The sequence below is a fragment of the Phlebotomus papatasi genome, chromosome 3 (genome assembly GCF_024763615.1).
Source record: "Phlebotomus papatasi isolate M1 chromosome 3, Ppap_2.1, whole genome shotgun sequence".
NCBI classification, from domain to species: Eukaryota; Metazoa; Arthropoda; class Insecta; order Diptera; family Psychodidae; genus Phlebotomus; species Phlebotomus papatasi.
The window spans coordinates 27,530,447-27,558,171 of NC_077224.1; the positions used below are offsets into that span (position 1 = coordinate 27,530,447).

At 33.1% G+C, this 27,725-nt stretch overlaps 2 protein-coding genes across 2 annotated transcripts; one reads left to right on the plus strand and one right to left on the minus strand.

Annotated features, from left to right (window-relative positions):
* The first annotated feature begins 293 nt into the window (after positions 1–293).
* On the plus strand, positions 294–13,728 carry LOC129807431 (uncharacterized). The gene is made up of 6 exons (XM_055856687.1): positions 294–360; positions 5,393–5,434; positions 5,527–5,759; positions 5,915–5,993; positions 6,066–6,119; positions 12,556–13,728. The coding sequence occupies exons 3-6, from the start codon at positions 5,561–5,563 to the stop codon at positions 12,983–12,985; spliced, it is 762 nt and encodes a 253-aa protein (XP_055712662.1). The 5' UTR covers positions 294–360; positions 5,393–5,434; positions 5,527–5,560; the 3' UTR covers positions 12,986–13,728.
* On the minus strand, positions 13,139–27,672 carry LOC129807430 (Krueppel homolog 2). The gene is made up of 5 exons (XM_055856686.1): positions 27,443–27,672; positions 27,118–27,312; positions 19,546–19,795; positions 19,318–19,451; positions 13,139–13,728 (listed from the first exon to the last, which is right to left on the minus strand). Exons 2-5 carry the CDS (start codon positions 27,282–27,284, stop codon positions 13,500–13,502), a joined length of 780 nt encoding a protein of 259 aa, XP_055712661.1. The 5' UTR covers positions 27,285–27,312; positions 27,443–27,672; the 3' UTR covers positions 13,139–13,499.
* Positions 27,673–27,725: the final 53 nt, after the last annotated feature.

Sequence of the window (27,725 nt, forward strand, 5' to 3'; positions counted from 1 at the left end):
TTGCCGAGTGATGAAGTGATTGTGTGTGAATATTAGAAATAATGTTAGTCACATTATATTTTACCTTGTTGAAAATAATTTTTATCTAATCTCACAAACACAAACGTGAATCGCGTCTATAGTTTTTTTTTGTGTCTTCACTGATATCTCATGATGACGGATTCATTTGGAGTGCGATCTCAAAGGGCTAGAGACTTTCTTTTGAGTGTGAACAGTGTTTTTTCGTCATTTTGGCCGCAAAAGTGGGGAGAATAATTTAGTGGTAAATTTTTGTGAAAGAGCTTCGGAGATCAGAAGAGTGTGTGTCGAAAGTTGAGCCGACTTGACCAATTGTAAAACGCATACAATTTCAAACCGGAGGTAAATCCAGATAAACTTATTGTGGGTGGGATTCTGTCGCGAGCAAGTTTGAAAAGCAACTAAGGGGGCTATTTAACTTTGCAGTCTGTCGTGAAGAATGAAATGAAATGAAATTAAAGAAAATTCATGAGTAGTTGAGACTGCGCTGAGAGAAAAAAAAGGGTGCGATTAACTTTTTTCCTCAGAATTTTAACACTTTTTAGGTGTAAAAACATATCAACATTTTTTAATGTTAATTTTACACCTTTTTAAGGGTAAATTTAACATGATTAAGGGTAACTGTAACCCCTAATACACCTAAAAAGCGTAATATTTACACCAATTTTGGATTAATACTGCAGGTTAAAATTAACATTTCCGGAATGTTATTTTAACTTTTTCGGATTTCTCTCAGTGTGGGGCAAAAAGTCACAAATCGAAAAATTCAAAATTCAATATCTTCCAAGGTAAAAAAGATAGCGGCTCAATTTTTTTCTATAGATAGCCTCCATAGACCTTCTTCAATGTCGTAAGTTTCTTAGGACGAGGAATTTAGAAAATAAAAAATATCGAAATTTTTAACCCTATTTTTGAAATATTATCCTTGCAGAAAATAACAATTATTACCTACTTATTTTTCAAAATTGTTGTACTGGTGAATATTTTCTAAATAATTTGGATTTTTTGAATACGAATCCGCTATCTATTTTAGAATTTCACAAAAGTTCTTTTCTCCAGAAATCCTTTTATTAAAAATGGCCACTTCACTGAGAGAAATCCGAAAAAGTTAAAATAACATTCCGGAAATGTTAATTTTACCCTGCAGTATTGATCCAAAATCGGTGTAAATATTACCCTTTTTTGGCGTATTGGGGGTTAAAGTTACCCTTGTTCATGTTAATTTTACCCTTAAAAGGTGTAAAATTAACATTAAAAAATGTTGATATATTTTTACGCCTAAAAAGTGTTAAAGTTATGAGGAAAAAAAGTTAATCGCACCCTCTTTTTTTCTCAGTGTTGGGGTAAAAAGTAACAAAAAAGCGAAGCAATTTCTTATGTCTCACGGCGAAAAGAAACGTCATTATCATTTATCGCCGTTTGTTGTTTGCATTGGTCAAACGATTTGCAGTCTTTTGTGTGTTTTTTTTTCTAAAATAGCTGGAAAAGCGCTTTTCTCACTTTTCTCGCAGAGAAAACAGTGTTTTACAAAGGTGTAGATGAATAAATTTTCTATGAAAATATGTCCTCTAGGTATTTTTTCAAACTTACGGAAGCCCGGAAGCGAATCAAAATATGATAATACCCAATGTCTGGTACTATTTGCCCCAGCATTTTTGAGAATAGTCACAAAATTACCTTTTAGTTATTGGCTCGATAAACGTATTTCCTTACAAAATAGAGGAAAATTACTTTCACAAAGTTGTAGAGCGGTAAATTTCCTATAAAACTGTGCTAATTAGAAATTTTTGAAGCGCTCGAGTAGCTTGTAAAAAAATAAAATATGCGTTTTGTGACTTTTTGCCCCAGTCCCCCCTATTGAAAATATTGAACTTCAAACTTAGAACAATGATGATTGTAAACACCGTGTCCAAAATTATGAACCTTTCCCCTAATGTTCAAAAGAAGAAGAGTGCGAAAGAGTGAGATAGACAAAAAAATGCAAAACATTTGAGAACGAAAATAATGTGAATATCGATTAAATGAAATTTCCCTGATCTAAAAGGTGTGCTAGTAGAGTCATTACTGACCAAAATTGATTGTTTTATTGGACATTTTGAATTGTTAATGGCTCCGGTACACCTTTTGGATCAGGAAAATTTCATGAAGTCGAAATTCACATTCCTTTCTTTCTCACCCGTTTTGCATATGTCTATCCCACTCTTTCGAACTCTTCTTCTTCATTTAAACATCAGACCAATTTGAATTTAGTTTAATCAATTTTGAAGTGCAAAAGAATAAGTCAGACATATGCAAAACGTGTTAGAAAGAAATGGATGTGAATTTTGATTTTACCAAATTTGCTAATTTCCTGACCTACAATGTTCTTCACTATATCAATTTTTTTTAAAAATGCAATGTGATTTTTATGGTAATATTTTTAATATAATACGGAAAAAAATAAATGGACAGTAAAAAGTCAAAAGTGATCAGCAAAAAATTAAATTTGATCAGCAAATAATTCGAAATAATCAGTAAAAATTTTCAATTTTGTCAGTAAAAAGTAAAATTTTGTCAGAAAAAGTTAAATTTGGTCAGTAAAATCTTCGAATTGATCAGTAGATGTATTCGAGTTGATCAGTAAAAAATTAAAAAGTAATCAGTAAAAAAAATAAAACTGGTCAGTAAAAAGAAAATATGGTATGGTCAGTAAAAAATTAAAAATGAGCAGTAAAAATATTCGAGTTAATCAACAAAAAATTAAAAATGAGCAGCAAAAAAATTAAAAACGCACTAAAAAAATTAAAAATGAGCAGTAAAAAATGAATAGTGGTCAGCAAAAAATTAAAAATGATCAGTAGAAATATTCGTATTGATCAGTGAAAAATTAAAAAGTGGTCAGTAAAAAATTAAAAATGAGCAGTAAAAAAATAAAAATTGGTCAGTAAAAAACAAAAATTGGTCAATAAAAAATAAAAAATAGTCAGCAATAAAATTGAAAACGAGCAGTAAATATATTCAATATAATCAGTAAAAAATTAAAATTGAGCAGTAAAAAATTAAAAGTGAACAGTAAAAAATTAAAAATGAGCAGTAAAAAATTAAGTAAGGTGAGTAAAAACTTAAAAGTGGTAAGTAAAAAATAAGAAGTGGTCATTAAAAAATTAAAAGTGGTCAGTTAAAAATAAAAAGTGATCATTAAAAAATAAGAAGTGGTCAGCAAAAAATTAAAAATGAGCATTAGAAAATAAAATTTTGTCAGTGAAAAATTAAAAGCGGTCAGCAAAATTTAAAAATGAGCAGTAAGAAATAGAAATTGGTCAGGAAAAAAAAATAAAAGTGAAAAGTACAAAATTAAATGTGGTCAGTAAAAAACAAAAACTGATCAGTAAAAATTGAAATGTAGTTAGTAAAACATAAATAAGAAGTTAAACTGTAAGTTAAACTTGGTAATGTATAAATATCGGTGAAAATTTTTTTTATTTTTCTGTTTCACTACCCAAAACCCTAACAAACAACCTTAAGCCTACAATAAATTTTAATGAAATTCTCATGAAAATATTAGAAAATTTTGGAAATTTTCCAAATTCACCTAAACTACCTCAAATTTCGGAAACGGAAGGTACACTGAAAAAAAAACGTAGTGCATAATGAAATAAAAACAAAGTGGTTTTCAGCCTTTTGGTGGAAATTTATACACAAATTCCATCCTGAGAGCCTCAGTGAATCTTGATTGACTTCGAAAAACTAAATAGGACTTGTACATAGGGGGAACTGGGGCAGTAGTAAACTGGGGTAGTTGTAAACACTGTGATTTTTTTCATTAATTTTAAGACTCCAAAGAATAAACCCATAAGCATTCATAGATACCATGGGGATATATGTTCACAGGTGAATTGGTCAATAAAATCCTAATAGTTTAAAAATAAAAATCATTTTTCCCGAAAATGTTGATATTTCAATTATTTTGGTCATTTGGATTTCCACCTGGAAATTAAAAACTGTGTAAAATTATCGAAATGTAGCAATACCAGTTCTTTCCTACATCTTTTAGGATTATATTTATGCATTTACTAGACAAATTGAGATTCTCATTATTTCAAAAGAATTAATAATTGGTCAGAAAACAGCATTTGGGGTAGATGTAAACATGCAATTTGAATTACACAAAATGAGTAGGTAAAAGAGCGGGAAATTGACCTTCATGCGAAATATCTATAATTTATAGATTACGAAAAAAATTGGTGACACTGTGTTCAATAAAAAGTCACATGATGTCAAAATATGGGGAAAATCCATTGAAAAATGTCTTTGATATGCATGCTTTTAGTTTTTTTTGCTATTTTAATTATTCTTTGTAAAAAGTGTCGTGATTTTTTGAAAAATATACAGTTTTTATATATCTCGTAAGTAATTAAAATAATCGAAAGTGGTGCAAAGTTAATTTCAAAGGTGGAAAAAAGGGTGTTTACATCCTCCCCAGAAAGTGTTTACTTCTACCCCAGGTATTTTGTGGAAAGAGAAAAATGCACAGTGACACAAATTTTATTTTTATGGAAAACTCAATTATTTTCTAGCATCCGCATTACCCTCGACGAATTGCCTATACCCAAGGGTAAAACATGAGCTAAGAAATATTTTCCAAAAAATCACGGTGTCCTTGGAAAATCACCTCAAATTCGCATCTATCGAAAATGGTTACATGTGCCCCAGTCTCCCCTACATACATACATACAAACGTTTTTACTGCTCATTTTTTTTATATTTTACTGACCACTTTTTATTTTTTACTGACCACTTTTGATTTTCTACTGATTATTTATACTGATCATCTTTTACTTTTTACTGATCATGTTTTATTTTTTACTGACCACTTTATTTCTTAATGATCGTGTTTCAGTTTTTTGCTGACCACTTTTCGTTTTTAACTGACCGCTTTTAATAAAGTACTGCTCCTTTTTAATTTTTTACTGCTTTTTTAAAATTTTTTACTGCCCTTTTTTATTTTTTACTGCCCATTTTTTTATTTTTTACTGATCTTTTCGAATTTTTTGCTGACCAAATTTGACTTTTTACTGCCCGTTTATTAAATGCCATATAATACATGTTATTGCAAAACGGTTAAAGTTATCGACATTGGCTTTTCGTATTTACTTTGCAAACGATTGGGTAAAATAGAATTTTTATCTAGGAATCACATAAGCTGTGAGTTCTTGATGGGCAAACAGTCCACGCGCGCGAGTAAAGCCACACTTCATTGAGATGTGGGAAACATAACACATACACACACGGAGTAAGAAACGTTCTCCAGTCACTAATTCACAACCAGTTTCTCAGTTTACCTGCCTGCGACACGCCTATTGTTGTGGTATTATTTTACATAAGAAAATCCAAGTTTCAGTGGCATCAAGAAGAAGTGTCACAGGGAGGAAAATTGGTGAGTGTAGCCGACTCATTTCCATTCATCCTGGGTAATTGTAACTTGGGAATGCGTGAGTAATTGTGGGTGAATTTCCCGCGGAATTGCAGATTGAGCAGAAAGTGAGAGTAGCTGGCACGCAAAATGGATGAATACGCATCTGAGAGTCTCTTGGCGTGGTTCTATCCACTCATAGCAGCCTTCTCCCTTGTCGCTACTGTTACATTTGCCGTGGCATGGAATCACTGGAAGTATGTCCTGGACACTTGTGATCCTAAGCTTTTCTGTGGATGCATTTTCAATGCTAGATCAACTCCCACGTACTTTGTGGGATCGCATGTTGGTGAGTGTCCTCAATTCTAAAAGAGCCCCCCTCAATAGAAAAAAATGAAGCACGGAAAGAATAATGATATCGATTGCATTGGATTCGATGGGGCGGGAAACATTACACACGGGATGATTAATATTTTATACGCACTTTCTCTTTCAAATTTACAGCCTACTGCTACTGGGCAACCGTTGGGCCATTGCTGGGAGCCATTGTTGCTGTAATTTTTGGATCATACCATGTCTTTCGGTAATTTTAATTTCTTCCTGGTCTCTCTTTGTTCATGCGGGGTTGCTAACCAGGTTGTTTGGTCTATTGCAGGGTGTGTATGGGGAAAGGACGCGCCAGAACAGGAACAACCACTGTTAAACAAAGGTGAGAACTTATAGGGTATCATGGGAATCAGTTAAAGAGGGAATTGAAATGAAAATTCTATAAAGGGCAAATCATAATTTGAATTTTGATACTAAAAGCGTTGAAAAGAATTTCGAATTCTTCCCATACATTTAGCCTGTTTAGCAGAAGAAATCGTATAGGAATTGTTATTTGAATTTGAATCTATGAAAGATTTTTTTCCAATTAAAAGATCTTAATAAAATTGTATGTCTTATTGTGGCTCCAAGAAAGTTCAAGAAAACTTTGAAAGGGAAGCAAAATGATACCAAAAATGAATGTGACAAAAAGAAATGCGAATTTATGTTCAACACTTAACCGAAATTGAATTTCTCTTTATTTTATTGCTTGAACTCGGGAAAGAGAGAATAAATACAGTGGCGACAGAAAATATTGAGCCACTTCAGATAAGGTATACTAGCAAATTTAGGATAGAGATTTTGGTATAAGGAGGAAAGCCTTTTGTGGGATGCTCTAAGTCGGGAGTTCGATACCATGCCAAGCAAATTTGTTTTATAGAAATTCTAAATTAATTATTTTTGGGATTGGGGAAAGTGTCCTGTGTTTGAATGTGTCAGTACACTCAGTTCCGGGATTATGCACATTTTTGGGACCGAAAAAACGCGCGAAATGGCATTATGCATTGAAAATATTTGCCTACCTGTAGGGGATTTCTTTTGAATAAATCGGCAGTAGAACGAATTTCGCGCAGAGTAGGGGAAATGCTCATAATTTTGTCCAGTTTCTTATTTTGGACACTTTGAGGATAAAATTGGACACTTAAAATAAATTGATTAAAATGATGAATTTTTATTCCAATATTTGATGAATAATGAATTCTATCTAAATATTTGTTCTTTTTGGAAGATTTTAACACTAAATACGTTAAATTTTGGATATGATTTGAGTTGAAATTGCTTTGTTGAAAATTCAGTGTGAGCAATTGCTTACGAGAAATATGACAGAACTTCGTGTTTACTTCAGTTCTTATTTAGCTGTGGTGAAGTACTAATAATGTTTCTTCGGTTTTTTTGAGTGATATTATTGAATACTCATTGAATATTATGTTGATTCACGTTAGTGGTGGTTTGTACATTTGATCTGAAGTGAGATTTGCATTGTGAATTAGATTTTTCGTGTGAAAAATAGGAAATGTTTTAAGACATTCACCAGTGAGGTGATGGCTCTTATTTTGGACAGGTGTTTTTCTCACGAAATTTCGTGAAGTTTTAGCTTTTGTGATGACTAGGTTGAACAAATGCCTGGAGAAACAAAGGCGCATTATCTCTACGAAAGAGATGTAGCGAGAAATGCCCTGAAAGGCTCCCGGAAAGGTCAGGGAATGAGCGAATCCGCACGTACTTGGAGTATCGAAGTCAACTCACTTTAATGAATGTTATGGAAAGTTTCCGGGCTTCTTGTGACATTCTACGTTTCCCTTACATGAACAGGAAGAGGACTTGGTAAGATTGGTTCATGAAATGAAGAACAATGGGCATCCTATTGAAGCGGATTAGCTGTCCAAATTTACAGCCAAGTTGGACAAATTAATAAACAAGTTGTCCAAAATAAGAGCCAAAGTCACCTCTACATATCAATTCATTTTTAAACGTATTAAAACTAATTTTAATAAAAATAAGACGATAAATAGCTTGCTAAGTTTCTAAACAACCCTTCTGAAAAGAGAGTAACAAGAAATGTCAATTAGTATTGAAAATATCGCACTTCAAACTTGGAACTTCGATGCTTATAAGCAGACTGTCCAAAATTATGAGCACTTACCCTAAAAGTAGTTCAAACAAAAAGATTCAACTGTTTAATAGAAACGCATTAACAAACAATACATTTTGGCCAGAGTTCTTCAATAAATGGGAAGAATATTTAAAAATTTTACCTTAATAAAAGAAATTAATGTTTTATTCTGTGAAAAAAGCACAGTTTTTCAAATTTCCCGCGTCGCAAAATAGTATACATTCAGGCGTGATTCAAAAATGATTTCATAAATTGACTCCCAATAGTAGGCAAATTTGCATAATTGTGTGTGCATAATTCCGTCAGGTGCATAATCCCGAAGTGCATAGGGGAAAGTGCTCTCCCTTCGAACGTTCATGCCTTCGAATAACGTGAATTTCTTTTGTTTTTCGTAAGAGATTTACAATAAATTATCACGGAATTATCAACAATTGATGATAAGCCAACTAATATTTAATAGGAATGTGTAAGTCTCTTAGGAAAACTAAAAGAAAATTCACATTATTCGAAGGCATGAACGTTCGAAGGGAGAGCACTTTCCCCTAATGCCGGGACTGAGTGTATCCCTATATTAGGTGAGATTCTTAATAATCTCACCTACTATAATCCTAACACAATCTCATGTCCTCCGATCGGCCCCAAACTTTGCCAGAATGTGTTTTGACACTTCCTGATCACGAATATATGGATGACTAAAAACCGTTCCCGTCCGTCTGTCCGTCCGTCCGCTCTTTGGAGCTTAATAGCTCCCGAACTAAGAAACATATCGACTTGCGGTTTCCGGCAATGTTACACATATCGGATGAAAATTGCAACTTGGTTCATTGATCCTCACCCCCTCCCCTCCTTCCGCCATTTTGAATACTACCCTTTTTTGTTTTCTCAATAGCTCAGCCCTTATGGCATCAATCGGGCTCAAATTTTAGTACGTTATAGCCGGGCTTTAGAGTTTTCGATCAATATCAAAGATGGTTTAACCTAATTAGAGGAGACCGGGGTACCTATAGCCAGGGGTAGAATTAGTCAGTGGATCGTTTTTCTTAATATGTACATCGAGCAAAGTATTTTTTAATGAAAGTAGGAACATATCCCCATATTCCCAGAAATATTTATAAGTTTGATCCAGTTATCCTACAATTTAGAAGCATTTTTGGAAAATGGGTATAAAATTGTAATTTTGATGTTACAGTTTTTGGCCCAGGATTTGGTTTTCTGAGTTTCTAGTCAAGATTTCATAGTTTTACCTCGTTTCTGGTTTAATAAACCTAATTAAAAAATATTTTTCACTTGAATAATAATTATCCACTTTTTTTTATATAAGATGATAAACACTGAAACAGCCCTCGGGGCAGTTGTAGCCACTCTTCCGTGGCGGGTTAAAACTATCAATGATTTTTCACTAATACATGTATTAGGCGAAAAAGTACTATTGATATTCCAAGCAATATTGCCATTCGGATGAAAAATTTGTGAAATAGATTTTTTCAGGATATTTTTATCAATTTTGCCGCAATTACAAAAATGTCATAAAAAAAAAGTCGGCTAAAGCCTTTTTCTTTAGGTTTAATGACATATTTAGCATTAGTGGGCTTCAATGTATCAAGCGAAACAATATTTGGTATCTCCAGTTTAAAATTTCGTCTGGAATTCTGGTGGCAATTAGAACCCCAAAAGTGGCTATATCTACCCAAGCCGGGGTACGTGTAGCCAATATGTCATACTTTTTTCATTATCCTCTCTAAAAAAAGTCAAGGATTTTAGAGCCTTGGACTAGGGTGGAATAACCGGCTATCGCCATGTTTAGGAAAAAATTAAATTCATTTAATCATAACTTTTGAATCCTTGTTACAAGATAAGTCAAATTTGACACAAAGTTACTTAGATGTATTGGCTCTAGATACGTTAAAACAATAATCCTAGAACATAACGCTGGACTACTTAAAACACTGATTTTTATTAATAATGCAAAAATAACCATTTCGTCGCCACTTTTTACCACTTTTCGCCAGTTTTGTAAAATTTGTAACCACTTCTCGCCACCCACTTGAAAAAAACCACACTCGGTTATTTTAGGCAATGCTATGAAAAGAATACATTCACCATTTCTCTTTCCTTGTGATCACTTTATTATTACTCTCTTTAAATGATTTTTCTTCACTTTTATTTGAGAAATCAAATTATGGGGCTTTTGCAGAAAGTAAACAATGCATATTTGACAACTGAGAATGTACGAAGTGAAGTTAGCGTCGCCTATTGAAAAGATATGGCGACAGGTGGTAAAATCAATTCCAGAATATTACCACTTCTCGCCATGCCTCATTTTTATACAAAAATAATAAAAAATGAAATATTAATTGACTTAATACAAATTTTATGTATTCCACAAGTGCAATTAAATATTCAATAGACAAATTATTTACCCAAATAGGTATTTTTGGCCTGATGAAAATTTGACGACACTTAGTACATTTGGTAAGAGATGTTGGATTCGATGCACTTGCTTAAAATATTGCTCTAAAAAGTGATCAAAATCGTGAATCCAAAACGAATAATTATTATTTTTCGATTCTATGCGTAGAAGCAGAAACAATACAAAAAAAAATTGCGACTAATTTATTTCATAAATTGCGAAAAATAGCGATTTCAATGTAAGTGGCGAGAAGTGGGGCACTGGCGAGAACTGGTGATTCCACCCTACACTGTTTCATACAGCCAATATCCTAATGCTACTTATGAAACATAAAAATATTAGACAAACTTTATCATTTTTTTCACAAATCACGCGCGAAAAAAAGCTTCATTTGCTGGCTAATTGTACCCCTATCTCCCCTATAATCAAAATAATGATTAAACTATATTCCCATCAGTTGCCCACTAAGTCCTCACTCAGTTTAAGTCGCAAGTCTGTCTAGGACATTTTATTTAAAAAATATTTTCTTCTTGTTTTTTTTTTGTCCATCTGAATCAATCTTACAATTCCGATTTAGAATTCGAATTATTCCATTTTACCCTATTTGCTTTTGCAACAGGATTTGCGTCCTTAGTTGCTTCTTTCTAGAATATTTTGTACTGTACACTCCGTCCCGGCATTATGCACTTCGGGGTTAAGTACCTGACGAGATTATGCACATACAATTATGCAAGTTTGCCTACCATTGGGAGTCAATTCATGAAATCATTTTTGAAATATGCCTGAATGTATACTAATTTACAGTGTAAAACACTTTGCTTCTTTTTCAGAATAAAACTTTAATTTCTTTTATTAAGGTAAAATTTTCAAATAATCTAACCATTTATTGAAGAAGTTTGGCCAAAAAGTACTGTTTGTTAAAGCATTTCTGTTAAACAGTTGAATCTTTTTGTTTGAACTACTTTTACGCCGCGCGAAATTCGTTCTACTGCCGATTTATTCCAAAGAAAAGCCCCTGCGAGTATGCAAATTTTCTCGATGCATAATGCCATTTCGCGCGTTTTTTCGGTCCTGAAAATGTGCTTAACCCATTCTTTACCATGGTATTATACATCATACGCAAATTGAATGATTTTAGATGATTTATTCCTGAGCAACAGATATACGAATTGCTATCGGGAAAGGGTTTTTAGTTACTTTAGAGTCCTTCAATTACTTGGAAAAAATAGCCAGACAGAGATGGAAATACATTTTGTTGGTCTTTTGTCGCTTGGCGGAAAGTCATGGAAATTTTTTGCTCAAAATGGCGGACGGAAAATTCGACATTCTGTCGAATTTGCTAAAATTGGCCCTCATCCTCTCTCCTGAATTCAATTCTGGTTGCCAATTTGTTTTCTTGGATAGTTACTCTATCTAAATCAATAAAGTTTGTAGTGAATTAATGTACAGAATTTAAATTCAGTGACCGTTAAAACGCATGTTTGGTTAAAACCCGCGCTCCCATGAGAGATAAAAATTTCTTTTCTTCAAAAAAAGTAAGGAAATAATTCCAAAATATGAACATTCTATCTCAAATATTTCTAGTACATTGACTGAATGGGTTAATCCCGGGACTGAGTGTATATTGTAGACTTCGTTTTTACATGAAAGAAGAGAAATGGCCATATTCATGTGGTTTAGCTTATTCCTTTCTTATTGGCACTCATGTATCGAGTTTGGAATCATATTCATGCTTTATTAGATGCCAAAAACCCAGTCAAATTACCAGTTTTATTAAATCTCTTGTTAGGGCCTTGACAGACTTGAGGATTAGCCGAGAGACGGCTTAGCGTAATTATATTATAAATAATGGTTAAACTACATTTCCATCAATTGCCACTAAGTCGTCTCTCGGCTTAAGTCGTAAGTGTGCCTAAGGCATTACAATTTCGAGCATTTCGCAAAATTGCGACGCTTAGTCACTCTTTTAAATACAGTTTGCAGTAGTCACAGCAAATCCTCATAAAAACTGACATAATGACTAATTCGTTATCAAATGATAATTTCAACACTCAATATTAAATTTATTTTTCGTTGCCCTTTGAAGATATTTCTTGAGAAGAAGAAAAAAACGCGTAAAATCCAAAAGAGTGAATCAATTAATTAATCCAATTAATGAATAAGTTGCTTTGGGACTTTTTGGGGGCAATAAAATTTCTCCAAATGCAGTCACACAATTTTTTTTTGACTTTGGGATCTTTTGGCCTAATTTTGCAGGTCAGGCGATGTAATTGTCATGACAACTCGCACTGAGCTCACGGATGACTCCATTTCGCCCTACTGGTGGATCCCCAGCAGCATTGCCGCCTGCCTCATGACTCTGTACACACTCACGCACGCTGCAATGGCCCTGGATGGCTTTCTGTATGCGTGTCGGCAGTACAGAATAGAACTGACCAAGTACATGAGAGCCACTGGAGCATTGGTGGAGAGTATCCAGGGAAGAATTTCCTGTGCTGCTGTCTTTGACTTTATGGACTACATCCATCCGGATGTGTCGTACGATCGTCGCAGAATTGACAGAATCAATACCCCAGCAGCATTAATCACTGGTCTCATTGCGTCCTGGCTCTGTGTGGCCCTCTGGGCTGCCATTGCCTTCATCACAATCCGTCAAGCCCGTAGAAGTCGCAGAGTACGCGTCTAAAGTGCCCCATTTCACCATGATCTCACCCAATTCAGTGACATATTTTGTGCCTTCCTCAGAGCTTTTTTTTTACCGCCGAATTGTTTGCAACAATTTTTTTTATAGCAGAAATTGTGAACAATAAACATTTTTTCCACAATCAAAATCCATCAGTTTTTTTTTTATTTCCACTTTTTCTTTATTATGGTGTGATTTTTGTACAGAAAAATTACAAACTTTTGTCCTATTTAAATGTCTCTTTCATTAGATATTTCGCATCGATTGCGAAATTTAAAAAAAAACACTATTTTATAGATGAATGGAAAAAGGGTCATGTGATATACAAAGTAATAATGAAAAAAAAATCAACATAATGTACAATTTGTTCAACGGGTCATTCCTTAACCAGTAGCAAAAAAAAAACAATAATAAGGGAAATTGAGAAGATAGTTAAAAAAAAAAACCAACAACTTTTGAAGTAGTCACCTAACTAATGCTTTAGTGCCCGCCACACAATTTTTTTTTAACGGTTGCATTATTGTTGCGCGGTCTGCGGCATGGGAGGCGCCAGACGAGACACAAAACTAATTCCAGCCCGGATAATTTTGCTGACAATGGCAGGCATTGACGGATTATTGGCCAACATCTCAGCTGCCAGGCGGCACTCGTAGAAGATGTTCCGCGTGTAGGGATTGCGTCGCGACGAGTAGCGCAGCGTCAGGAAGTGATAGTATATCAGTGGCGTCATGAGGCCACCCTTGCCCCTGAAAACAAAAAACAGAAAAAAATTTATTATTCACAAACTCCAGTGAAATTTATCAAGATCGTTAGAAAATGAATAGTATAAGCCCAAAGAAGCTTATATACTGGAAAAGAAACTTTTTTTCCTCATAACTTTAACACTTTTTAGGTGTAAAAATATATCAACATTTTTTAATGTTAATTTTACACCTTTTTAAGGGTAAAATTAACATGAAAAAGGGTAACTTTAACCCCTAATACACCTAAAAAGGGTAATATTTACACCGATTTTGGATTAATACTGCAGGGTAAAATTAACATTTCCGGAATGTTACTTTCACTTTTTCGAATTTCTCTCAGTGTACTAAAGCATTTTCGATAACACTGTGCAACAATTTTAAACTTTTTTTTGTCCCTGGGTTCTTATGCTATTTTTTCTATTGCTAGGGTCAAATGATTTACGAAAATACTTATCATTTTGATTTCATTTGGATTTTGCGCCTGGAATCTAGGCAAAACCGTTTTTGCCGTTTTTTGATACTTGGGTGCCTATATCTCCGATTCTGCTGAACTGATTTATTTCTTAATATGGAAACATATGTTCTTTACATGCCCGATAATCCTTTGGACAGATGGAGTTCGTGAAACTGCCACCAGGGGCGCTGTAGTCTCATAAATGTCAGAAAACATGTAAAAATCGAACTTTTCAGCAACTTTGATCAAAAATATCACGAAAACTAGGACTGTCCCTAACAATCTGTTTTATGGGTTTGATAGAGAATTTGATTAGGGGAGACCGGGGAGGTTTGGGACACTTTTTCATGTTTTGACTTTGAGACACTATTCCAAAAAACCACGATAGTGTATTACAATTTTATGAGGTCTATAGGATACTTTTGGGTATTGACTTTATAAAAAGTACTCGATAGAACTTGGAAAACAACTGAGTTTTCTTGGAGAAGATAAAACATTTTACTTGACGCTTTGTCCCAAACCTCCCCGATGTGGGGCGGTATGGGACGCAAAAGGGGATGATTGGGACGCGTTTTTTCTCGCATATTTTGCATTATTGGAACACGTTAATTAATTTTAAATACCAGATTAAAAATATTTCTGATAGAAATAAAAATGTTTCATCTTTTATTTACACTTAGAAATTAATATCAATTTTATTTGTACAGTAGAGTTATTTATTGTCAATCAATTATTTAAAGTATTTTCTTCTTATTTTCCATCTACATTTTTTTTCTTTTTTTTTATTCTAAATATTGCAATCATGATTATCAAATTCCTCAGGCGAGTAGATTTTCTTGCAACTCTTAGTTTTGAACTCATTGATGGATTCCTGTTTGATTTTACAACAACTGCATTGTACCTGTTTTCTCATTATTTCTCTGAATTCTGCCTTGCCTTTTCTGGAGAACTTGTTCGAGAAATTTTCGAAAAAAATAGTTTTTAACTAGATTGGTCAAAGATCGAATATCCTCTGAGAAGGAATTATTGATTCCCAAGACAATGATGGTTTAATTATCCCTGTAGTTAGAGAAATCTGCTCAAATGGTAAAATTTGCACAAGAGAGAGATTTTCAGTAGAAACTGGGCATTACTCTTCATTTTGACAATAAAAAATTGCACGCCACCTACAATCTTGTCGAAAATCAACGTCCCATTCATCCCCTGTCAGGTGTCCCAAACATCCCCACGTGTAGTTTTTGTATTTAAAACCTTTATGTAAAAAGCAAGAGCGTATAATTTCTGAAACTTTTATAAAAATATATTCCCAGATTGCACTGCTACCTAATGAGCAAAGAGGAAAACTGAGACGTCAAAATATACGATTTTTATCAATTTTTAAAAAAATGTTCATAGAATTAAAACAATAAAACTGAAGATATCCATTCTTTTAGTCAAGATACATCTTAATATTGCCTACGATACTGTAATGGTTAAATCCAATTTATTTCAAAAATTAGTTGAATAAATCGCCTTGTCCCACACTACCCCTGTCCCAAACCTCCCCGATCTCCCCTAGCTACATTTCCGTCCATGTACAACTTTTCTCTCAGATTGTTTTTTAACCTCGAAATTGAGGTTCAAACGAAAATCGAGCACTTAGCCAACTGGAGAAAATCTACTATTTCACACATTTTGACTTTTTCTTTTCAAATTTAGAAAACTAAGGGTATTTCTTTAACTTGTTTTTGACAAACTGTAGAAGTTTAATCAATTTTACTGTTTTATAAAGTGTGTTTAGATATAACACAAGTTAATAACTTAAATAATATCATTAGTAACTATAGATTTCAGTCTTACTTCAATCTTAAAAAAATTATTACAAAAAAGGCATATTAATTGCATAATTTTAAATATTTCATATTAAATTTATGTTTTATAATCAATAAGCATCTATTTTACCTTTTATATATACAAGTTATTCATGGAAAACTCTGCATTAAAGCCTGTTTTAAAATTCCATTTTTCATTATTCTTTAGAAGTTTTTCCTATAATTATCGGCTTTAACCTTATGATTACGTAATTTTCGTCGAAATAAATCTAAAACTAGTCCTAAATAAAACTAAAGCAAACACAAAACTACTAATTTGTGAACTTGTAAGTGTTACTTTGTATATCACATAAGTTAAAGCTTTATACAAATTTCCAAGTAATAAAATAACATCTAAGTAAGTAAAATAGCATATAACAATCACCACACCATATTATTGATATTTAAGTATTAAATATTATAATAAGGGCTTATGTTACCTAATCGGTAGGAAAAAAATATTAACATCCGAAATTGTGAAGGTTTTCTCTAGTTGTCTAAAAGTGCTCGATTATCGTCTGAACCTCAATATCGAGGTTAAAAAATAATCTGAGAGAAAAGTTGTTACATGGACGAAAATGTAGCTGATTAAATTCTCTATCAAACCCAAAAAACAGATTGTTAGGGACAGTCCTAGTTTTCGAGATATTTTTGATCAAAGTTGCTGAAAAGTTCGATTTTTCCATGTTTTCTGACATATTTGAGACTACAGCGCCCCTGGTGTCAGTTGTACGACCTTCATCTGTTCAGAGGATTTATCGGGCATCTAAAGGAGAACAAATGTTTCCATAGTAAGAAATAAATCAGTTCATCAGAATCGGAGATATAGGCACCCAAGTATCAAAAAACGGCAAAGACGGTTTTGCCTAGATTCCAGGCGCAAAATCCAAATGAAATCAAAATGATAAGTATTTTCGTAAATCATTTGACCCTAGCAATAGAAAAAATAGCGTGAGAACCCAGGGACAAAATCATCGTTGCACAGTGTAATAGAATCAGTTCCGCAAAGACTGCTGCCCGAATTAAAAAGTAGCCCGATCTTAAAAGAGCCGAATTAGCGAGAGTCTACTGTAGTTCATTTTATTGGCTACAAGCCTACTAAAGCATTTACCCTTTAGCATTTTTGTTTATTCCATTTTGTTGAAATAAATTTGATGTAGAAACGTTCAAAAATAATTACAATAGACTCTCTCAAATTCGGGGATTTGGGATCAAAATGTCACCCGAATTAGAGATAAATTCGGGCGACATATTTTTTAAAATGCAACGAATTTTTATTCATCTGCATACACATATTGAGTTTACATACTCATATTTACGGTAAATTTCAATAAAACCCCTTAATAATGCAAAAATATATCAGAACTAAGAGAAACCATGGCAAATTTGAGCATATTTGCTTCATTTGATAATCATAATCGAACTCGAAAAACCTCAACAAACTTTTTTCAAATTTAACTGCTGCCCGAATTAAAAAGTAGCCCGATCTTAAAAGAGCCGAATTAGCGAGAGTCTACTGTAGTTCATTTTATTGGCTACAAGCCTACTAAAGCATTTTCGATAATATTTTGTAAAAGTTTTTTAAACCGTAATGGAACTCAAACGTGACAATTTAATGTCGCTATATTTTGCAGGAAATGCGGAAGCAGCTATCATTAGGGTTCTTCAAAACCCTGAATGTAATTACACTTTTCGTTTTTCGAAACATAAGTTTGTACATAGGGATGCCAGTAGCATTTTAAAATGCTTTGGTGGAGGTCAAAAAAAAATGCTTCATCGCTACACTCAGAAAAATAATCGAGTAAAACTTACTCTAATCAATGCTGAATTAACTCCTTTTCGTTGTGATTTTAGATTAACTATATTTTAGAGCTGATTTTACTTCTATTTAGGTGTAATATTCGGAAGATTTGCTTTAACTATTTTTCCTAAAATTTACATGACAAAAGAGTGTAAATAACTCTTCTTAAGACTGAAAAGAACTCGTTTTAAGAGTTAAAATAACTTGTTCCAAGAGTTAAAAAAAAAATCTTTTTTAGAGTTAAAACAACTTTTTCAAATCCCAAAATGAATATGTTTTTCAATTTTATGTTTTTTTTATTTTATCATTTTCTTTATTAATATTTTCTTGACCTCAAGTTCCTTATGTTCCGAAATCACGTATGATGTACGCACATGTCTTCATGAAACACTGTTATGCATAAATCTAGTTCATGTTCCATATGAACTTTGTCACACGAAAATCTTCTTGACTGAAGTATATTCTTAAAACGAAAACCCTTAAGTATATACTTCAGTCGAGATGAAATTTTACATCGAAGAAGAGTAATAATTACGCAGCGCTTGAAAAGCGCTTTTCTTGTTTTTTCACTTTTCTCGCAGAGAAAACGGTGTTTTACAAAGGTGTAGATGAATAAATTTTCTATGAAAATATATCCTCTAGGTATTTTTTTCCTCTTGTCATTTTGACAGGCAAGTGTCAGCATCCAATGCTATTTTGATCCACTAGATTTATCAAAGATTTTCTAAATCCTCCATTTGTACAAGCCGTATCGGCAATTTTTATAGGACTCCAGGGGCCGCGGGATTTTGTCAAATTGTTGGCTACGTTCTCCGTGGCTTTAACTGGAGGAAATTCGCTAATAAAATCTACCAAGGTCAACTAACCTCAGCTTTACTGGGGGAGTCTGGGTGACGTGTCGGACTAGCTAACAGTAGTCTTGACAGCTCCCTATACCGAACCCAAATGCAGAGAATGAGTATTTAGTATATTGTATCTAGATCGAGATCTTTCTAACGACGAGTTCCATCCGTCTCTACCCCAACTCACTGTACCCCGACCCTTACTATATCCAAATATACCGGACTCTATCTCTAATATTTTCAATGAACCCCGAGTTGCACGCATTTCGAGATTGCCTGTAAAGAATCTCAGATACCATAAGCTTATCTGGGCTTATCAGTGGTTTTTATATTACGAGCCACCTTTCCCTAATCAAACACTGAAAAAAAATATCTTGTTAAACGTTTTGTTGCAATTTTGTCAAAAGGATGTTATTTACCAATTTGACAAAACTTTTTCTTGTATTTTTTATGGAAAAACACTCTTTTTGACAAACTTTTAACAAGATCTAGTTAGCCGCCGATTTGTCAAAACTTTCCCTTATTTTGTATGAAAGAACATCCTTTTTACAAACTTGTCTTGTCAATTTGACAAAACATTTTATTCGGACTGCGCAAAGTTACTGCAAAAAAAAAAGAATTAAATGCAATTATAGTGTTACTTACAAAAGAACGAGGACAATGGTGAATGGCATGAGGAAAACTTCGGTAAATGCAGCTAATCGAAGGATATTCCTTGTCTGGAATTCAACAATTGAGATCAGCAATCTTGCTCCCCACCATGAATTCTGTCCGAGAGTCTGCAAAAGAAAATCATTTTCATCCGAATCCATTTTTTCGCCACAAAAACAAAATAAAAAGAAGGAACAGAAATGTCTAGAGGAGGAGACTCACATCGAGCAGCGTGAGGGAATAACTGGCGGAATGTAATACTGCAAAAAGGACGACAGGCAGCAGAATGAGGATCACTGGGCTGACGTACAAGAAGATGAGAGAATAGAAGAGATAGTGGCATGAATCCTCAACGAGAAGATGTGACAGGAATTCCCTCGTTAAGGACACCCTCGGTAATCTCTGGTGCAGACGAAGGGCCGAAGTGGCGGCATTTGCCACGAGCACCTTGTAGTACGAACTCTGTACATTCCTGGGAAAGCCAAAAAGTTTATCAGACAAAGTCACAATATTAATCAGCTCAAATCTTATCTTATTGCCAGGGAAGGCCTCAAAAGGTGCTTCTTTTATCGCTAAATACAACAACAACAACAAATACTCTCGCAATGAATTTTCAGCTTTTTAAATTTCAACATGACGAATTCATGTTACTCCACATTTTTTTTCTTTCTTTCATTTTATTACCCAATATTGCGATATATATTCAACGCAAAAAGAGACCAACATCGGAGTGTCTTCAGCAGAGAAAATTGCCCACGTGAGGAGGTTTTATGGGAAAATTATGAGTCAGTTTATATTGACTTTCGAAAATCAATTATGATGAATACAAATAACAAATATCCTTTTAAACCCCTTTCTTTATGTATATAATGAATTATTCGTTGATGGAGCATTACAATTGAGCCTTTTATACTAATTACTTTACCAATTATGATTCTTTTGGGTCATACATATCGCTATCGTTTTATACAAAAAAAAAATGCAATAACTTAAAAATTGCATAAGTTGTTCATCCGAAATAAATTCGCAAATTTGTTTACAATTTTTATTCTGATAAGTTTGTCAAATAATTACTGAATTTTAGGAAAATTCGTAGATAATTTGTTGTTTTCAAAATAGATATTAAAGCTTTGTGCTTTACAAATAGTGTAAGTGTGCCAAATTCCGGCCAGCTTGCAATTCCGGCCACATTTTTTGTTCCTCGAATTTCCATGAATTTTTTAGTTTTTACATACTCTAGGAGAGATTACACAATGCAAAAGAATAACAAAAAATGTAGCTTCGACAAACGAGATGACGTTAAAAAGGCATTGGAAGAATTCCCGAAGGGCAAGAAACTATGAGAATGAAGGTGTCCGAAATAGGGCACCAAAGCTATGTCTACATTTTTATTCATTTTTAAATGTGTTAAGAATGATTTTAAAGTAAATAAAGACGATAAATTGTCTACAAGGTTCTAAGCAATACTCCTAAAGTAGAAGGAATGAAAAAATCAATTTCTATTAAAGATATTACATTTCAAACTTGAGACTTTGGCGCTTGCATGCAACTATGCCGAAATTTGGCACACTTACCCGAGTACTGCATTCTCTTTTTCATTTTCTTAATTATTTTAGAATGTGAATTTATTTTAGAACATTTAGATTATTTTAGAATGTTACTTATAACCTAGTCACAAATTTTGAAAACTAAAAATACAGTAGAGCCTCGCTATAGGCCATATTTGGTTCCAGAGGATCCAAATGACACTTTGGTCCCACTATACAGTCTATGTAATTTTTTAAAATTATCAACCACTTTTAGTATTGAAATTGCTCGACAGCTTCCAATTTCTTTGCGATTGTGGTACTTGTCCTCGCTCTCTTCATTATGGATCACAATTTTCACAACTACTTAATTAAGTTTGCCAAAAATATTAAAATAATTATGACAACATTGCATGTCGCGTACTAAAAAAACATAACCTAACTTAAAATCACTATTTTGAAATCAACGCTCGATAAATTGTGGTCTATAGAGTGATGGCCTATAGCGGGGTTCTACTGTAAAATGAACAGCAAAAATTAAATTTGGTTATTGATATCTCTGGCACCCATTAAGATTAGAACATTTTTATAAAATCAAAATTGCCATCCCTTTCTTGACATTGAAATTATTATGAAGTTCAAAAGGAGAAGAAGACTGCGAGATAGGTCATATGCCAAACATTTGCGAATGATGTGAATTTTGATTTCATGAAATTTTGCTGTTCTAAAAGGTGTGGCGGTTCAGAGCCATCAGAACTTAAATTTGGTCAGCAAAAAATTTAATTTGTTCGGTAATAAATTTTAATGCTTACAAAAAATTGAGATTCAATTACTATATAATCACTACAATTAACATCTAAGATAGTTGTAGGTAAAATAGATAAACCTCAATATAATTCCTATAAACGAATACTTATAGCTCTGGCACACCTTTTAGATCGGTCAAATTTCATAAAATCAAAATTCACATCCCTTTCTTTCTTAAAAGTTTAGCATATGTCTATCCTACTCTTTCGCACTCTTCTTTTTCTTTTGAACATCACACCAAATTAAATTTGGTTCAGTCCAATTTTGAGACTGATAGAATGGGATAGACTTATGCAAGTCTTCTGAGAAAGAAAGAAAAGTGAATTTTGATTTCATGAAATTTGACCGATCCAAAAGGTGTGCCGGAGCCATTACTTAAAAATTTCACTGGTTTTTAAAAGTTCAAAATTGATTCAGTTTGATTTTTTGAAAGTGTCTTTTCCATTGCAGAAAATCAATAATAAAATGTCCTTCCGTAACGCGACTTTTAGTACTTGATTTAGGTCCTTTAAAGACAAATAAAATATTATTATTTACTCTACTCATTTCTGCGATTGATTTTTTTTTCACTTATTTGACTAATAAATTAACTATAAGAGTTTCTAGTTATGTTACGCCTGTTAGACCTAGCCTGAGGGTCTCTACACATTGGGAACAGTTTTCGTCAAAAATTGCATTTTTGACAGAATTTTGACGTTTCCAACAATGATGACGATTTCCTTCAAAAATGCAATTTTTGACGAAAATTGCTAACATATTTCAGGTGACAAAATTTCCTAATCAGAATCTAAAAAAAACTTTTAATAGAAAGATAAAAATAATTTTATAAAATTCTTCAAATTATAAATAAATTTTACCATTTCACAATACAAGGCTAAAATTGGCTATTTTAGTATGATTTTTTGTTTTTTTTTTTAACTGTATTATGGCTCCGGCACACCTTTTAGATCAGGAAAGTCAAAATTCACGTCCTTTTCTAAAAGCTTTGTATATATATATCTCACTCTTTCGCACTCTTCTTCTTCTTCTTTTGAACGTTAGACCAAATTAAATTTAGTTCAGTCAAATTTTGAGACCGCAAGAATGGCATAGACTTATACAAGTCTTTTGAGAAACAAAGGGACGTGAATTTTGACTTCAAGAAATTATACAGAGTTAAAAGGTGTGGCGAAGGCATAAAATTAAGATTTAAAAAAGCAATCTTAAAGAAAAAAAGAAATCTTAAAGAAAAATATGGAATCCCTATTGACACTTTTATCAAAATGTTGATATTTATTTTATGTTTCTAATAAAATGTAAGTAGTAAGGCGTTTTTTTCATTAATCTACATTTTTCGGTAAGGATAGTGATAAAATTTCGTATTCTAAATGGTACAGAGTAGGGTGTAAATAGGTCTTAACACAAGTTCTTAAAGTGTCAATAGGTGTTCCTTTCACCCTAACTGACATTCGAAAACAAACCAAAGTGCTTCTAAGTCTTTTAAATTCCAGAATATATATATTAAGAAAAAAAAACGAATTTAGCTGAGTTTGAAATTTAAATCAGATACTAATGGCTTCGGCATGGCACATCTTTTAGATCAGGAAAATTTCATGAAATCAAAATTCAGATCCGTTGCTTTCTCACACGTTTTGCATACAGTATCGCCCAAAAGTTTCTTTACAAAGAAAAAATGTAGAAAAAATTACTTTTTCAATTTTTTCTTTTTGTAAATGAGTTGCATATATATTGTAGATGCTATTATTTATGTGCTTCAAAAAATTAAACTAATTTAATTTCATATCAAAAATAATTCTTTTGCAAATGTTGATCATTTTTCATCCGCCAAAAGTTTGTTGACAAATTTGAAAAAGGTGCTCAAAATGGTCAAATACGTGCAATCAACATCCTGATACAGGTTATATTATGAAGTTGAAATGTGAAAGACAAATGGACGATTTGGACATTTCTAAATTTATCAGTGGTCAATGTATGCATATATAACTATATAAAAAAAATTAAAAATAAATAATGAATCTGCGTTGTTATTTGTTTAATTTTATGGAAAATCACGACAGGAACATAAAATCGTAAAAATTAATGGTGATGAGGTATGAGTACATTTGGAAAACGTTATTGTATATGTAAACCATAAGACTCAATTCCATTTAAAAATAAGACAAAAAAAAACAATTTCAAAGCTGCCCTAATTCAAAAGTTCCCCACTTCTCCCTACACTTTGGTATACTGTATAATTTTAATTTACATGATTTATTTAGACGATTTAGACCCACTCTTAAAATGATTTAAATAAAACATAAAAAAGTTTAAGGATAGCTCTATTTTGAAAAATAATCTTATTGAAGTTTTTCAGACATGCAATTCTTTAATTAACACTATACAGCGAAATAATATTATTTTTGCTACAAAAAAATATTTAAAAAAAAATAGTGAGGGAGTTCCACTATTTAAATTTAAAAAATACTAAAATTTATTTATAAAATATTTGAATGTTCCAATAAATTATTTTCACAGAAAAGCTACTTTGTAGACCTCTTAAAATTCTTTAAGGTAAAAATATATTTCCGAAACTAGGGTCTATTTCGAAATCAGAGACTGTAGACTCTCTTAAATTCGGGCATTTGGGACCCGAATTACAAATACAGGCGACAACATTTTTGAAATGCAACGATTTTTTGTTCATATGCATACACATATTGAGTTTACATACTCATAATATTGTAAATTTCATAAAAAAATCCCTTAATAATGCAAAATCACATCAAAACTAAGACAAACAATGGGAAATTTGAGCATATTTGCTTCATTCGATAATCATAATCAAGCTTGAAAAATGATAACAATTTTTTTTCAAATATAATTGCTGCGCGAATTAAGACGTAGCCCGATCTTAATAGAGCCGAATTAGCAAGAGTCTACTGTAAATCGTTTTATAAAAGAGTTGCGATCGTTTCAATGCATCCCAGAAAATTAAGTTAAATAGAATATAGAGAGATAGGGGAAAGTCTCATAATTTTGTCCAGTTTATTATTTTAGACACTTTGAGGATAAAATTGGACACTCAAAATAAATTGATTAAAATGATGACTTTTTATTCTAATATTTGATGAATAATGAATTCTATCTAAATATTTGTTCTTTTTGGAAGATTTTAACACTAAATACGTTAAATTTTGAATATGATTTCAGTTGAAATTGCTTTGTTGAAAACTCAGTGTGAGCAATTGCTTACGAGAAATATGACAGAACTTCGTGTTTACTTCAGTCTTATTTAGCTGTGGTAAAGTACTAACAATGTTTCTTCGCTTTTTTGAGTGATATTATTGGATATTGTGTTGATTCACGTTAGTGGTGATTTGTACATTTGACCTAAAGTGATATTTGCCTTGTGAATTAGATTTTTCGTGTGAAAAATGGGAAATTTTCTAAGACATTCACCAGTGAGGTGATACTCCTTATTTTGGACAGGTGTTTTTCTCACGAAATTTCGTGAAGTTTTAGCTTTTGTGATGACTAGGTTGGACAAATGCCTGGAGAAACAAAGGAGCACCATCTCTACGAAAGAGAAGTAGCGAGAAAAGCCTTGAAAAGCTCCCGGAAAGGCCAGGGAATGAGCGAATCCGCACGTACTTGTAGTACCGAAGTCAACTCACTTTAATAAATGATATGGAAAGTTTCCGGGCTTCTGTGACATTCTACGTTTCCCTTACATGAACAGGAAGAGGACTTGGTAAGATTGGTTCATGAAATGAAGAACAATGGACATCCTGTTGAGGCGGATTAGCTGTCCAAAATAATAACCAAGTTGTCCAAAATAAGAGCCAAATTCACCTCTACATATCAATTCATTTTTAAACGTATTGAGACTAATTTCAGTAAAAATCAAAAAGACAATAAACCCTTGCCAAGTTTCTAAACAACCCTTCTAAAAAGAGAGTAAACAAAAAAAGTCAATTAGTATCGAAAATATCGCACTTCAAACTTGGAACATCGATGCTTCTAAGCAGACTGGGCAAAATTATGAGCCCTTACCCTATTATGTTACTGTAGTGACTATATTACGGAAATAAAAATAAAAATATTATTTTAAGTGGATATAAACGATCCAGATAGCGAAGCGCCCGGATTAGCAGACTTGACTATATATTTCTCAAGTAATTAAAGAACTAAAGTAACTAAAAATCCATTTGAATATCAATTGCCCAGGAATAAATCGTCTAAAATCACTCAATTTGCGTATAACGTGTAATACTTTTTTTTAGGTTAGGAATGGGTTAACGTAATTATAATCAATTTGATTAAATTCCTATCACTTTCTCACTAACTAAGCCATTTTTCGATCTAAGTCGAGAGACGGATTAATCAGAAACTGATTGAAATGTAATCTGGATTTTTTTTATTATAATAACGTTAAGCCGTCTCTTGACTTAAGTCGCAAGTGTGTCTAGGGCATAAGGTGCTAATCCTTGCATTCTATATTTGCAAATTCCTTAAACATACCAACATATAAATAGGAAATACTGCAGCTACAAATACAATGATTCTCCGAAGTAAAGTTAGAAATATTAATCAAAAACGCGATTGGTGTGATCACACATGCACATAAATTTCCATCAAAAATTAATAAAACTGCGAAAGTATATTCTTAATTGCTCAATAACATTTACTTTAACAGAATACTCTGCAAAAATCTTCTGAAGCATCTTGCTTTAACAAAAAAAAACAAGTTGCTAAATGTTTTATGAAGGCAACTTTTTGGCTAATTAATTTTGATAAACAAGTTTAATACAAAATGAGTGATTCGCATTTTTTTGCACTAGTAAATTGCTAAATTTCCTGAACGGTTTCTCACGAGCATGAGACTTTTATTTTAGCGGAAGAACATTTTTAAAATTGAGCTCTGTCAACATTTATTTAAATATTTCATCATGTGAAATATTTCATTCACATAGCGTGCCTTGATTGGCTAAAGCCTAAAAAAAAGTACGGCTCTATCCAATTAGAAACTTCGATGGGACTAAAATATTTTAAGTGAAAAGTAAATAATGTCTAGTTAGCATTGTTGATAATAAATGAAATTTTAATTTATAATGACATTTTTTTAAAATTAATTTTTGACTCCGTAGGTTTCAAACATTACGAACACTCTACGAAAACCCTCTGCCTTTGCCCTAAATTCAAAATTAAAATAAAAAGTTTCAGTTGTTCCCGGAGAAAAATTATTTGTAGTTCATGAATTGGACAATGATTTAGGTCAATTGAGCTCTCATGGGGAGCCCCTTACGAAGCAACTGAAAGTGAAATGGGTATTGCGTGGGGAGGACTAGGAGGTGGGGGATTGGATGATCATGTGGTGGCACGAATGCATCGGTCCGGAACTGCAGCAGAGGGAAAGGTTTATGCTTGTGTAAATGAACTGCAGCGCGGGGGCGCTAAAAAAAATACAACTGACATGTCTTACCCGAAGATGGGAATAAGGTAGCCAAATGCGAAGACAATGGTCAGGACTCTGGTGGCCCACAGGGCCACATCGATCTTGTGCTGACTGATATGCGCCAGAAGTGCCTCTGTACCCCGCGGAGGCTGCTGCTGTTCATTCTGATCCGTCCCATTTGTTGCTCCGGGCATTTTGCGCTGTCGTGGCTGCTCTGGACACCTAGAGGCAGGTGGGCGAAAAAGTTGAAAATCATCCCCGGGATTCAGTCATGCTTATTCACGTGTGTTTCTTCTTTATCTCGGGCAATTTTAGCCTGACTTTTGTCTGAGCTCATCATAAAATTACTCACACACACTCGAAGTCGCAGGTTTCTTTCTTTCTCTGGATTATTCACTAAATCTCACTGAACAAGAGACGCACGACAGATGGACACTGCACAAATATGAGAATTATTGCACTATTTGGCAAATTTTATCGTCTAAAAATGAGAAACTTTCTCCTCTATTTTTTCCTCTTTACAAAATTATGTGGTAAAAAGCTAGTCAGGCCAGGCAGCGCCAATTGTGGTGAACACATGGAAACTCTCGGGAAATTTCCCATTTGGTCATGGGATGTTTTTCTTTAAGTGTATG

Coding starts and splice junctions, on each gene's coding strand:
- LOC129807431 (XM_055856687.1), top strand. CDS start 5,561: ATGGATGAATACGCATCTGAGAGTCTCTTGGCGTGGTTCTATCCACTC. Junction 5,994..6,065: donor GGATCATACCATGTCTTTCG/GTAATTTTAATT, acceptor GGTCTATTGCAG/GGTGTGTATGGGGAAAGGAC. Junction 6,120..12,555: donor ACAACCACTGTTAAACAAAG/GTGAGAACTTAT, acceptor CTAATTTTGCAG/GTCAGGCGATGTAATTGTCA.
- LOC129807430 (XM_055856686.1), bottom strand. CDS start 27,284: ATGCCCGGAGCAACAAATGGGACGGATCAGAATGAACAGCAGCAGCCT. Junction 19,796..27,117: donor TACCTTATTCCCATCTTCGG/GTAAGACATGTC, acceptor TGGCTTTCCCAG/GAATGTACAGAGTTCGTACT. Junction 19,452..19,545: donor ATTCCCTCACGCTGCTCGAT/GTGAGTCTCCTC, acceptor TTTCTTTTGCAG/ACTCTCGGACAGAATTCATG.